The sequence below is a fragment of the Wolffia australiana genome, chromosome 4 (assembly GCF_029677425.1).
Source record: "Wolffia australiana isolate 7733 chromosome 4, ASM2967742v1".
Taxonomy (NCBI): Eukaryota; Viridiplantae; Streptophyta; class Magnoliopsida; order Alismatales; family Araceae; genus Wolffia; species Wolffia australiana.
Window position 1 is genome coordinate 2,184,524 of NC_135838.1, and position 14,111 is coordinate 2,198,634.

At 40.0% G+C, this 14,111-nt stretch overlaps 1 protein-coding gene across 2 annotated transcripts; it reads right to left on the minus strand.

Annotated features, from left to right (window-relative positions):
- Positions 1-3,147: 3,147 nt before the first annotated feature.
- LOC144702768 (VAN3-binding protein-like) lies at positions 3,148-13,828 on the minus strand. Of its 2 annotated transcripts, none has more exons than XM_078574805.1 (7): positions 12,828-13,828; positions 11,090-11,212; positions 7,889-8,261; positions 5,270-5,509; positions 4,526-4,623; positions 4,150-4,207; positions 3,148-3,529 (listed from the first exon to the last, which is right to left on the minus strand). In XM_078574805.1, exons 1-7 carry the CDS (start codon positions 13,098-13,100, stop codon positions 3,309-3,311), a joined length of 1,386 nt encoding a protein of 461 aa, XP_078430931.1. In that variant the 5' UTR covers positions 13,101-13,828; the 3' UTR covers positions 3,148-3,308. The 2 variants fall into 2 exon arrangements, with proteins under 2 accessions (XP_078430931.1, XP_078430932.1); XM_078574806.1 differs by having other exon boundaries at positions 3,151-3,529; positions 4,574-4,623; positions 12,828-13,822.
- Positions 13,829-14,111: the final 283 nt, after the last annotated feature.

Below are 14,111 nucleotides of genomic sequence, written 5' to 3' on the forward strand. Positions count from 1 at the left end.
CGCAGAGGGTACAACAGTTAGGTGTGAAGAGTGGAATTGGTATTTTAAATAAGTCAAGATGTTAACTTGGTATACTCTACTCTGTTGGAGTTACTGATGTTCTAGGGAATGGGCACACTGAGGTTGATAAGGCAAGCACAAGAAGGTAAGCTGTTGTTGAGGATAGCAGGACATCTGATATAAATGCTAACCCAAAGAGAGTAGGGTACCCTAAGAGAATCACATGAAGTCAACTCAAGGGAATTAAAGTGGACGTAACTTCTTTAGGAGATGCATTCTGGAAGGCCTGTATAATTAAATGTCATTTGTGGTATGATTAAATGGAGTTGATTGGACTCCTAAGTTCTTGGATTCTAAGTTCTCTTTTCATTTCGTCTTTCATTTTATCTACTTAAATCCTATGGCAATTTTCTTAACATTTAGGTCTCACTTATGCATAATCACATATACTTTTCACCACTTGGAGTGAACTACATCATTTGGAAAAGTGATTATTCCAATATATGCACATGAACAGATCACCTCATTTGAAATACACACTTTGGAAACCAATAATATCTTTAACGAAGAATGATACATGTATACTAATTCTATTCGTAATGAAAATCTCAATCAATTTTATCTTTGATAACTTGATTCAAAAGAGTAAGAAACTATGAAATATATTATGACCAACTTTTTGTATCGAAAGAGTAATACACTAGGGATGATTTTCAGAAAATTCTGAAGACAGAAATTTTGATGCTGAATATGAATCCAACATAGATTCCATAATTTAAGATGCTTCCTTTGTCAAGATATGATATCAAAGTTATTTACAAATATCCATGTTGTGAAAAAAACGTGATCTGAAGATGAGCATGAAGATGGTGTGAATAAGTAAATTCCTTGAAGAAATAGACAATGATGGTTTATATTAAACTGATTATGTAGTTGATGGAGATAAATAAACATTCCTATATTCATTTATTAAATATTCAGATGTCTTCCCATTACTAAATATATGAGAAAAATAATGAAGTCGTAACTCTTCATGAGTCTCAATGTTGTGTTCTATCACCTTGGTTGAGATGAAACATATGAGAATAACACTTGTACATGGATCAGATGCGTGATTTATCTGTTGAGCTGTACATATATACAGTCTATAGACATATACATGCAATCTCTTGAACATTGAGGCTCCCACACCTTGATAGGCACCTTTTCATTCCATCATTGTTGTTATGCTGCTCTGATTGCATCCAGAGTGGAGAGAAGCTGAGGAGAGAAGGGAGAAGAAGTTTGAGGCACCTGAATAATTATGGCCTGGTGAATTTTTTTAGGGCCTTCCCCTATTTACACAATGATATTTTTTCATAAAACCTTGAAATTTATGTATCTCTTCCAACATTCAAAAACCATTTGCGCATGACCCTTTAGACCCATGTATTAGTCTAGTTAATGACTCCACTGTCCTGATAACTTCTCTTTGCATTTGAAAATAATTATATATATTTATCATGTAGTTTAATTACTCATAAATTGATTTAACCCAATTAATAGGTTGATTTTCCAACTCGTGGGGTGCCAAGCTACGCCTTATCCTGTAGAAGATACAGAGGAATGTATTGACTCACTCATGAAACCTTTTGTCATTGGCTACCAACATGTACGCATAGTCCTTTATCTGCTTGATGCTCCTAGGATGACTTCATGTATGTTAAACTGTAAAATCCGAACCAGTCATGTATTTAGTCCTCATGCATTCGGAAATCATTGCATAATTCTTCTCTAATATTTCACTACATTGGCCAAGAACTTCATTTCATCATCTTTCTTGAGCTGTATCCAATTATACTGAGGGCAGATAATCCCATTTGAGAACTCAAACATATTCATGAAATTATTTCTGCGCAGAAGCTAATACTATTTGAAATTGTACGAATAGGTACTCATAGGTCATATTCAAAGCACAACCATCCATTCATTATACGTATTTGGTATCTCAGGTCTAAGGACCACTTACAAAACTATGACATGAATCAAACTGATTAACATTCTGGTATAAAACCATTCAGAGATTCATAAAGATCAATTTAATGAACTCTTACATCTAAAGAGCACCCATTACCTATCCTTTGTGTCCCCACACTAATGGCTAAAAGATCCGCCATATCATATGAGAGAGATTAGAAAGTGCAATTCTACCAAAATATATCAGTATCCTTCTCAAGTATACTTCAAATAAGAATATTTTGAGCACTTTTTTTTATACTAATGACATCCATAAAATTATGTCTTCATAATTCATTAAGTTGTATCACTTATTCATGGACTTTATTATGGGCATCACTTGTGCAGTATAATGAATACATTGTAACAATGAAAATTCAGTAAGATATGAAATGTGTGATTGTCTTTCTGGCTACATATATTTGCATCACTCAACACATGAAATTGAGGAAAAAATAAAGGATATTTAGGAGGAAATTTAGAGTACGATTAGTGAATAAAAACTAGAATAGATCTAGAGATCTTTCATGATGATATATAAATTTCTAGAAAAAATAGAACCTAGAATAGCCTATCCCAAGGAGAAGACATTGAGTCAAAGATTTTTTTAGAACTCACCCTTAAAGTATAAATATTTTCGCATGTTAATAGTATTTCTGAGATGAAATTAAATAATAGCTCTGAATGAAGACTTTGAATACATCACTGATTTGGGACAAAATTCATAATTGGTATTCTTTTTGTTCTTTGATGTTGTTTGAATTTCAATGCAATAATATTTCTTAGGATAATTAATTATATCTTAGTTTTTTTAGTAAAATAGGACAAGGAGATAACCCAGTAGTAGGGGCATTGGAAAATACATTGAAACTGAGAAAATCCATAAAAACTTAGTTTGCACCTCCTTCCACTCATTTTACAGAGATAAGAGACAGTGCAGCATCATGTCAGTGACTACACCATCTTCGCGAGATGTTTGATGCAGTGGGAACAATGTGTTTTTTAAGTTGGGGGGAGAGAAAATAAAGTTTTTAACAATTGAAGATTTTTCAAATCATTTATGTTAAAAATAAAGTCCATTATGTGCATGAAAATTTCATGAGGAGATCCACCTGTGTTATAAGGCTCTGTGAAGCAACAATGTTGGAGTGGACAGAATCAAGATTTATGCATTTCCAAAAAAGCAACACAAGCTCGTTGGTTTTTTTTCAGTAATAAATGCTATAATATAATAAAGCTAGTCAAACCATACAGCTCAAATCATAGTCCCTGTCCTTATCATTATCACTTAAAGGAAAATGATGGGATGTTCATCATTTCTTTGCACTAGAAGAGCAGCTTTTCCCTGAAGTGAGATCAAGCAGACGAGCCACTCCCTGTGTCCATACATCATATTCTTGCTGGCTCCGGCACTCAAACTCAATCACCCGCCGCTCTGTCGTCTTCAGGCCGAAGTAGCGCCGCTTCTCGTCGCCTTCAAGCAGTGGCCGCCCGGGCCATGCCGCCACATCCTTGCACACCTCCACCACCTCATCTAACACATTCAAGAAACTTTCTTAACCCATCTCAATGAGCTTCAAGGAAAGATAACAAACAGATGACGGATGAAACTCATTCCGACATCCGTCATCCGTCCTGACCTCAGAAATGGAAATCAGAATTGAACTGCATCCATATTTCATGGGTTTTTTCTTACCTACGACTTTTCTATGTGATGATATATCGAGGAGTACGGTTTGTGGACGGATGAAAAACGGAACGGGAAGGAACCCAATCCGTCATCCATTCTGACCTTGAAACGGAAAACACAAACGAAAGTCTTTCTCGGTTCTCCTTGCGTTCGTCCCGTTCCGTTCCATCATCAAATTCCAGCCTTATAACCAGGGACGGAAGACGGATGATGGCTATTGACAAACTGAACGGAGCTTGACGGAACGGACGGAGGGACGACTGTAAAATAGTGTAAAGTGATTTAGTTTCGTTTGTTGAGTTCAGGATAGATGACGGACTGGGCTCCGTCCCGTTCTGTTCAACCACTCAGATAGGAACGGGACGGAACAGGAAGCCCATCAACAGTTGGCCTATTCAGTCCGTCCATGAAACCTAACAAAGAAGATGATCTATATTGGCAAATGGAACTGTTCTTATACTTACACTTCTTCTTCTTGGTGATGGTGCCTGCAGCGTAGCTACTCTTCATCTTGAGGATCACCTGCAACATGAACGCCCAGGTGACCATGAAACATTTGAATTTTTGGATAATATTGAGGTCATAGGCAGTTAGTTGAACTTGACTTTGATAGTGTAACCCTACAATATAATAAAAGTGGAAGAAAATAATGCCAAACTAGTGTCATGAATAGATTCAGAAATTTGAGGTTACTTTATTTTAAGATACAAGAAAATTATCCTGACTCATTTGATTCAAGATTATTGCACTAAAAAAATTAAGATACTTCTGAAAACAAAACGGGGAACCAAGAACAAGGATTGAATCAGAAAATTGTTTTTATGGTTTTAGTTTTCTTACAAAAGGAAGAAGTTTGGTGATTTTGTGCAAATTTGGAAGGAACTGAACCTTGTGGGTGCCGTTGATGTAGACCGAAACAGTTTTCCAGTGAAGGGCACCTGAGTAAAATGAAAAACCCTAATATCGAATGGTGCAAAAATTCAAATTAAAGAGGAAGAAATACTCTCCCTTCTTCCGGATTTAAAGGACATTAAAAGATAAAAATGTATGTTTTATAGACCAATCAAAACACAGTTTTTATGCAAAATTATTGTCCCTTTTACGGTCAAATAAACTTAAACTCTCCAGAATGGAGCCAAAGTCAAATTAAAGAGGAAGAACGACTCCACCTTCTTTCGGATATAAATGACATTAAAAGATAAAAACGCATGTTTTATAGACCAATCAAAACAAAGCTTTCATGCAAAATTGTCGTCTCTTTTTCAGTCAAATAAACAAAACCTCTCGAGAATGTAACGAAATTCACATTAAAGAGGACGAGATACTCCACCTTCTTCCGGATTTAAAGGACATCAAAAGATAAAAATATATGTTCTTATAGGCAAATCAAGACAGTTTTTATGAACAATACTTGTCCTTTTCTCAGTCAAATAAACTAGAACTCTCCAGAATGGAGCCAAATTCAAATTAAAGAGAAAGAAAGAATCCACCTTCTTCAATAATTCAATGAAATTAAAAAATCTTGAAAGAAACTAAAAGTTTGAGTTAAAATCTTTATGGTATTTTCAAGGCAAAAGAAGCCACCTTTGCGTGTGCGCTTAAGAAGAAGAGACCCTTGAGAGAGAAACTCCTGTCCACAAATGGCGAAGAAGTCGTCTGGAAGAAGATCGCCGTTGAGAAAATGGCCTTTTGGGTAGTCCTTAGATTTGGCTTGGCGGTTTGATCGCTGTTCTTGGCGATCTCCCTTTCCTAGAGGCACAACTGATGCCACATTCCATACTTCTTTCAGTGCCCTGGCCTTCCAAGCCGCTGTTCCTCTGAGTGCTGCTCATTGAGGAGAGATAGATTCATATGCAGTCAGATAAATGATGGAAAGATGGTGAAATGAATGATACATGGACAGATAATACATTGATTCTTTGAGATGGGTAGATGGGTGGTTGGATGGATGGATGTATGGATAGACGATGAGTAGATGATTGATGGATTGATACATGGTTAGAGAGGTTATTGGCGGATTGATGAAGAAAGATAGAAAGATGCATAATTTAACAGATGGGTTTAGGATGAATGGATTAGGAGAGTGAGAGAGAGATTGATATGTAAATTCATAAAAAGGACAAATGACAAGATATAAATAGATGGTTCAATAAATGATTGATTAATAAATTATGTAGATAGATGGGTGGATGAATTATGGATTCTGGGAGAGAGGAAGGGATGGAGAGATAGATGGATTGAGGGAGAGCACAAATTAATAAATGGGTTCAGAGGAGATAGATAGAAGTATATCCATATTTTCTTCTCAAACCCACTCTAAGGCCCTCTCTATCTTCTTATCTAACTTTCTCTCTCTCTCTCTCTCTCTCTCTCTCTCTATCTATCTATCTATCTATCTATCTATCTATCTATCTATCTATCTATCTATCTATCTATCTATCTATCTATCTATCTATCTATCTATCTATCTATCTATCTATCTATCTATCTATCTATCTATCTATCTATCTATCTATCTATCTATCTATCTATCTATCTATCTATCTATCTATCTATCTATCTCTATCTCTATTTATCTATCTCCTGGAAAGAAAGCTATCCATCTCGTGGAAACTCACTCTAGTTATCTCTCTCCTGGAATCATTTGAAGAGAAATGGTCAGATAGAGGGAAAGAAAGCTAGATATATGGATGGACTCCAGGAGATTGATAAATAGAGATAGAGAGAGAGGAAGAAGGGCATAAAAAAGAAAGAGTTTGAAAAGAAAATTATTGAAGAGAAATGGCCCGAGAGAAAGAGAGCTAGATAGATAGATTAATAGAGATAGTTAGAGAGAGAGAGGTAGAGAGAGCTAGAAAGATAGATAGATAAATAGACATAGGTAAAGAGATAGAGAGAGATAGATAGATGGATAGATAAATAGAGAGATATAGAGAGAGCAAGACAGATAGAAAAATAAACAAATAGAGATAGATAGAGCGAGAGAGGGAACTAGATAGATAGATAAATATAGATTGACAGATGGATAGATAGAGAGAGATAGAGAGAGAACTAGATATATATGTAGATAGATAAATAGAGATAGATAGATAGAGAGATAAAAAGAGGAAGCTAGATAGCTATATAGATACATATAAAAATGGAGAAAGATAGATAGAGAGATATAAAGAGGAAGCTAGATAGCTAGGTAGGCACATATATAAATATATATAGATAGAGATATAAAAAGAGAGAGAGCTAGATAGCTATATATATATATATAGATAGATAGAGAGAGACAGAGAGAGAGAGAGAGAGGAAGAGAGAGACAGACACAGACACAGAGAGAGAGGAAGAGAGAGACAGACACATAGAGAGACAGAGAGACAGAGAGAGGGACAGCGTCAGAGAGAGAGAGACAGACAGACAGAGAGGGAGACAGAGAGAGAGATAGAGAGACAGAGAGAGAGACAGACAGACAGACAGGGAGAGAGACAGAGAGAGAGAGAGACAGAGAGAGACAGACAGACAGAGAGAGAGAAAGAGAGAGAGATAGAGAGACAGAGAAAGAGAGACAGACTGACAGAGAGAGAGAAAGAGAGAGAGATAGAGAGACAGAGAAAGAGAGACAGACTGACAGAGAGAGAGAAAGAGAGAGAGATAGAGAGACAGAGAAAGAGAGACAGACTGACAGAGAGAGAGAGAGAGAGAGAGAGAGAGAGAGAGAGAGAGAGAGAGAGAGAGAGAGAGAGAGAGAGAGAGAGAGAGAGAGAGAGAGGCAGACTGACAGAGAGAGAGAAAGAGAGAGATAGAGAGACAGAGAAAGAGAGACAGACTGACAGAGAGAGAGAAAGAGAGAGAGATAGAGAGACAGAGAAAGAGAGACAGACTGACAGAGAGAGAGAAAGAGAGAGAGATAGAGAGACAGACTGACAGAGAGAGAGAAAGAGAGAGAGATAGAGAGACAGAGAGAGAGATAGAGAGACAGAGAGAGAGGCAGACAGACAAAGAGAGAGATCGAGAGACAGAGAGAGAGGCAGACAGACAAAGAGAGAGAAAGAGAGACAGAGAGAGAGACAGACAGACAAAGAGAGAGATAGAGAGATAGAAAGACAGAGAGAGAGAAAGAGAGAGAGATAGAGGGACAAAGAGAGAGATAGTGAGATAGAGAGACAGAGAGAGAGGCACATACAGACAGAGAGAGAGAAAGAGAGCCATACTCACCCGTCGCCGCGGCGGCGGTAAGCGCCGTAATATCTCCCGCAGTACGCGCGTTAACACCCGCGCCGACGACCGACGCCAGCCGCTCGCGCTCCACCCCCTCCGCCTCCGCCGCTTCTACGCAGTGCGCCGCCACCAGCGTCGCCGCCGCGGCCATCGCCCCTTCCATCTTCCCCCCTCCCTCCTCCTTCGCCGCCGCCGCGGCTATCGCGGCGACCGCGGCCGCCACCGCCGCGACGGAGGCCGACGCGTGCGTCCGCGCGTTCTGAGCTCGAATTTCTTCCTTCTTTCTCTGCCGCCGCTCGCTCAGCCACCGGTTCATGTTTGCGCCCCCCCCGCACGACGGAGGCTTTGCGAGCCCCCCCGCCGTTGATATCTGCATTCGTACTTACTATCTATCAGTGAAGTGTAGATGACGGAAATAGCGTTGTTGTTATCGTCGTCGAAAGGTTTCCTTTTCTGTATCTGATGCACCGAAGGAAGAGATACGATGAAGATTGCAAAGTGTCGTCGTCATCTTTAAACCTAAGGAAGAGGAGTACGTAGAGATCACACGGATTATCCCTCAGATACGTAGTCTCTCTTTATCTTTCCATCTCTATATCTGCATTGGTACTTACTATCTATCAGTCAAGTGTAGATGTTCGCGGTAGACGACGATAATAGCGTTGTTGTTATCGTCGTCGAAAGGTTTCCTTTTATGTATCTGGTACAACGAAGGAAGAGATACGATGAAGATTGCAAAGTGTCGTCGTCATCTTTAAACCTAAGGAAGAGGAGTACGTAGAGATCACACGGATTATCCCTCAGATACGTAGTCTCTCTTTATCTTTCTTTCTCTATATAGCTATTTCCTTATCTATATATGTATATATATCTGTAGGTATTTCTTTATATATCTCTATGTCTCCCCCTCCTCTCTATCTAGCTATTTCTTCATCTATCCATCTCTCTCTCTCTATCTATCTAGCTATTTCTTCATCTATCCACCCCTCTCTCTCTCTCTCTCTATCTATCTAGCTAGTTCTTTATCTATCCATCTCTCTCTCTATCTCTCTCTGGCTATTCCTTTATCTATCCATCTCTCTTTATCTAGCTATTTCCTTATCTATTCATCTATCTCTCAATTCATCTATATCTCTCTCTATATATTTCTCTAAGTTTCGATCTACTTCTCTATCTATCTCACTATTTCTCTATCTATTTTCTCTCTCTAGATCTCTATTTCTCAAACTATCTCTCTATATCTCGACTTCTCCATCTATCTATCTATGTATCTCCCTATAGCTCAATTTCTTCATCTATCTATCTATCTCTATATATCTCAATTTCTCCATCTATCTATGTATTCTCTCGGTACCATAGTCTCTTTGGATACTGAGAGACTACTGAACTATCTCTCGTTATGCAATATTTCTCTCTCTACTGTTCACAGAATTTTGAGTTGATTCTGTGAGGCAGTAAATGAAATCCCCTAAGAAAGGGGACATTTCTGTGTCTTATTGTTCCTCTCTACTTTCCTGGAAGTAATAAAGAGATGAGAAATAAAAGCTAGACTCGAAATCTAGGAAACTGCACCTTTCTCTGTCCTTAATCTCATTACGCAGGACAGAGAAATGATTGAAACTTCATGTGCTAACGTAAAGAAGAGAGAGAAAGCTACAGTTCGTGTACTGTCACAGCTACTTTCGTTCTTTCTTTTCTTAGATTGAGAGGGAACTGATGGAAACTTCTGACATGTGCTTATGTGGCTAAGAGAGAGAAAGCTACAGATGAAGTCTAGAAGAACAGTTTCTATATCTGGCTCGCTTTCTTTCTCTGAGTGTCACCTCTTTCTCTCTCTTTCTTTCTAAAGATACGACGGAGAGAGTTCGCCTCGGTAATTTAGAGGGAGAAAGTTGGACACAGTATCGCTGGAAACTACTATTTTATGTCTCTGATTTCCGTGCAACGGTGGTTGGAAAAGGTGGAAAGGAAGAAAAGACTTGTACGAAAAAAGATGGACAGAAGAAGAAGAAAAAAGTGATAAAGATGGAAAGAGAGAGAAATAGAAAGAGATGAAGTGACAGAAAGAAAAAGGAGCGAGAAAGAAGTTTCCAGAGAACGAAAAACACGGAAATAAAAGCAAGTATATATAGAGAGAAATAGGAGCTCATGAGAGGGAAAAAGAGGAAAGAAGTGAAGAGAGAAATATAGAAGAAAAGAAAGAAAAAGTTAGATAGATTAAGATAGAAAGAGAGAGAGAAATAACACGCAAAAAGATAGAGAAAAACAGCAAAAAAATGGAGTGATAGGGAGGAAAAGAGAGAGAGATAGATTGAGATAGAGAGTACGAGAGAGAGAGAATGATTGAGAGCGAGAGTAAGAGATAGATAGATAGATAGATAGAGAGAGAGATAAATAGATATATATATATATATATATATAGAGAGAGAGAGAGAGAGAGAGAGAGAGAGAGAGAGAGAGAGAGAGAGAGAGAGAGAGAGAGAGAGAGAGAGAGAGAGAGAGAGAGAGAGAGAGATTGAGAGCGAGAGAGTAAGAGAAAGATAAGAGAGATAGACTGAGAGCGAGAGAGTAAGAGAAAGTTTGGAGAAATCGATTGAGAGCGAGAGAGTAAGAGAAAGTTTGGAGAAATCGATTGAGAGCGAGAGAGTAAGAGAAAGATAAGAGAGATAGACTGAGAGCGAGAGAGTAAGAGAAAGTTTGGAGAAATCGATTGAGAGCGAGAGAGTAAGAGAAAGATAAGAGAGATAGACTGAGAGCGAGAGAGCAAGAGAAAGTTTGGAGAAATCGATTGAGAGCGAGAGAGTAAGAGAAAGATAAGAGAGATAGACTGAGAGCGAGAGAGTAAGAGAAAGTTTGGAGAAATCGATTGAGAGCGAGAGAGTAAGAGAAAGATAAGAGAGATAGACTGAGAGCGAGAGAGTAAGAGAAAGATGAGAGAGATGCAGATTGAGAGCGAAAGAGTCAGAGAAAGAGAGAGAGACAGATAGACTAAGAGGGAGAGATGTAGATTGAAAGCGACAGAGAAAGGAGAGAGAAAAGCACGAAGAGAGAGAGAGAGAGAGAGAGAGAGAGAGAGAGAGAGAGAGAGAGAGAGAGAGAGAGAGACAGAAAGAGAAAGAGTACGAGACAGAGAGTAAGATAGAGAAAGAATACGATACATAGAGAATAGGAGAGAGAAAGAGAGAGAGAGAGTCTGACCTTTGAGGTTCTGTCGGACGGTGAAGGGTAGAAAGCGGTGCTGTCGTAGGGAGAGCCGCTGCTCTGGCTACCCGACGGAGCTCCTCTCCACTGGGAAGGACTCTCCAACGCCATCGGAGAAGCCTTACGATACAAACGAGTCAGCAAGTAAATCTCTCTAAAGCCAATCAAAGAAAAAGATAGAGCGAGAAAGAAAGTCCCAAACTTTTTTGACAGGAATAGGAACATCGTCGTTGACGCTCAAATGGTAAAGGAGATACGATGCGAATCTTAGATGGAGAGAGGGAAATAACGAAGAAGATGCTGATGAATAGTGCAAAACAAAGAAGAGGACGAAAAAAAGGATATTTGTAGGAAGGAGAAAAGAAGGAACAAGATAGTGATGATGATGATGCGGAGGAGATGTGAATCTAAGAAGTTAAATTGGAGATACGATGATAAAGAGAGAAAGAGGTACCCCAAGGAAGAAACTGATGCAGTGTTTGACTGAATTTTTGTAGGGAAATAGAAAGAAAGATTGACGGATAGATAGGTTAAGAAGTAGAGAGAGATTGATATACGTAGAGAGAAAGATTGATGGATAGATAGGTCAAGAAGTGGTGCGAGATAGTTAGATCAGTAGAGATGTATATATAAATATAAAGATAGATAGATATAGAGAGAGATAAGTAGATGATAAAAGATAGATATAGATCAAGAGACAGATAGATACATAGATAAGTAGATACGTACATCTCTATATAGATATAATTGATAGATGAGTAGATAGATATATATCCATATGGATGAATAGAGATGTGGATAGATAGAATGTAGTCAGATAGGTAAACTAGTAGAGACAGAAGTAGAAAGAAATAAAGAGAAAGAAACAGAGAGAGAACTAGAGAGAAATGTAGGTAGAGAGAGAACTAGAGAGAAGTAGGAAGAGAGAGAGAACTAGAAAGAGAAGTAGGAAGAGAGAGATAGAACTAGAGAGAGAAGTAAAGAGAGAGAGAACTAGAGAGAGAAAGAGAACTAGAGAGAGAAGTAGGGTGAGAGAGAACTAGAGAGAGAATTAAGGAGAGAGAAAGAGAACTAGAGAGAAGTAGGGAGAGAGAGAGGGAACTAGAGAGAAAAGTAGGGAGAGAGAGAGAACTAGAGAGAAGTAGGAAGAGAGGGAGAACTAGAGAGAGAAGTAGGGAGAGAGAGAAACAGAGAGAGAAGTAGGAAGAGAGAAGTAGAGAGAGAACTAGGGAGAGAGAGGAGTAGGGAGACAGAGAACTAAGAGAGAGAACCGGAGAGAGAAGTAGGGAAAGAGAACTGGAGATAGAAGTATGGAGAGAGAGAGAGAGAACTTGAGAGAGAACTGGAGATAGAAGTAGGGAGAGAGAGAGAACTTGAGAGAGAACTGGAGGTAGAAGTAGGGAGAGAGAGAGAGAACTTGAGAGAGAACTGGAGATAGAATAGGGAGAGAGAGAGAGAGAGAACTTGAGAGAAAACTGGACAGAGAAATAGGGATAGAGAGAGAGAACTTGAGAGAGAACTGGAGATAGAATAGGGAGAGAGAGAGAGAGAGAACTTGAGAGAAAACTGGACAGAGAAATAGGGATAGAGAGAGAGAACTTGAGAGAGAACTGGACAGAGAAATAGGGATAGAGAGAGAGAACTTGAGAGAGAACTGGACAGAGAAGTAGGGATAGAGAGAGAGAACTGGACAGAGAAGTAGGGATAGAGAGAGAGAACTAGAGAGAGAGAGCACCGGGTGACCCATGATCCTGTCCATGACAAGCTGGGAAATGGCGAGGGAAACGGAGTCCGCCACGGAGTCCTGCTCGAGCTGCAGCCTCGCCGCAGTGTCGTCGTCCTCTACAACGAAGCCGCCCGCCTGCTCATCTCGCGGAGCGACCTTCTTCGATACTTCAACGGCGGAGACGCTCCACGAGCGCGCCAGAAACTCCATCGGGTCCCACGGCACTTCCGGCGGCTCCGGCAAGTCGCGCTCCCACCTCCTACCCATCTCTACGCCCTCCATCCGCAAACGCCGAGACTGATAGATGATAGAAAGACTGATAGATAGATGGATAGCAGGGAAATTCACTGTTCAGACGATCAGACTCCAGAGAAGAGAGTGAAAGAAAGAGAGCGAGCGAGAGAGGGCAAGAGAGAGAGAGAGAGAGAGAGAGAGCGCTGGAGAGAGAGAGAGCGAGAACGAGAGAGCGAGAAAGAGATAGAGAGCGAAAGAACGAGAAAGAGATAGAGAGAGAGAGAGGGAGCGCTAGAGAGAGCGAGCGAGAAAGAGATAGAGAGCGAGAGAGAGAGGGAGCGCTAGAGAGAGAGAGCGAGAGAGAGAGGGAGCGCTAGAGAGAGAGAGCGAGAAAGAGAGAGAGAGCGAGAGAGAGAGGGAGCGCTAGAGAGAGAGAGCGAGAAAGAGATAGAGAGAGAGAGGGAGCGCTAGAGAGAGAGAGCGAGAAAGAGATAGAGAGCGAGAGAGAGAGAGAGGGAGCGCTAGAGAGAGAGAGCGAGAAAGAGATAGAGAGCGAGAGAGAGAGAGAGGGAGCGCTAAAGAGAGATAGAGAGAGCGAGCGAGCGAGAGAGAGAGCGAGAGCGATAGAGAGAGAGCGCAAGTGAGAGAGCGCAAGTGAGCGAGAGCGATAGAGTGAGCGGGAGAGAGAGCGCAGGAGAGAGAGAGAAAGAGAGAGAGAGGGGACAGAGAGATAGAGAGACAGAGAGAAAGACAAAGAGCGAGAGAGAAAGAGAAAGAGAGAGAGAGAGAGTGTTATATATAGAATCTTCTTGTTTGGGTTCTGGGTTCGAAGATTTCGGCGGAAATTTATGCAACAGTGGGGTACTGTTCTGGGAAAGAAAGCGACTGCGATGTGGGACAGGGCGGATGACGCATTATCAACGGATTTCCTTACATATATATACTATATTACGTATGAGATACTTTTTTGAAGCCACAATGAACGATAGTCATTCATTTGTTTAATACTAACTAGGCCATTTCAAAATCATCCTTTGGCTGGTGAAAGAAAGTTGAGTT

Coding starts and splice junctions, on each gene's coding strand:
- LOC144702768 (XM_078574805.1), bottom strand. CDS start 13,100: ATGGAGGGCGTAGAGATGGGTAGGAGGTGGGAGCGCGACTTGCCGGAG. Junction 8,262..11,089: donor CGTCCGACAGAACCTCAAAG/GTCAGACTCTCT, acceptor GTACGAATGCAG/ATATCAACGGCGGGGGGGCT. Junction 4,624..5,269: donor TCTTAAGCGCACACGCAAAG/GTGGCTTCTTTT, acceptor CATTTTACTCAG/GTGCCCTTCACTGGAAAACT.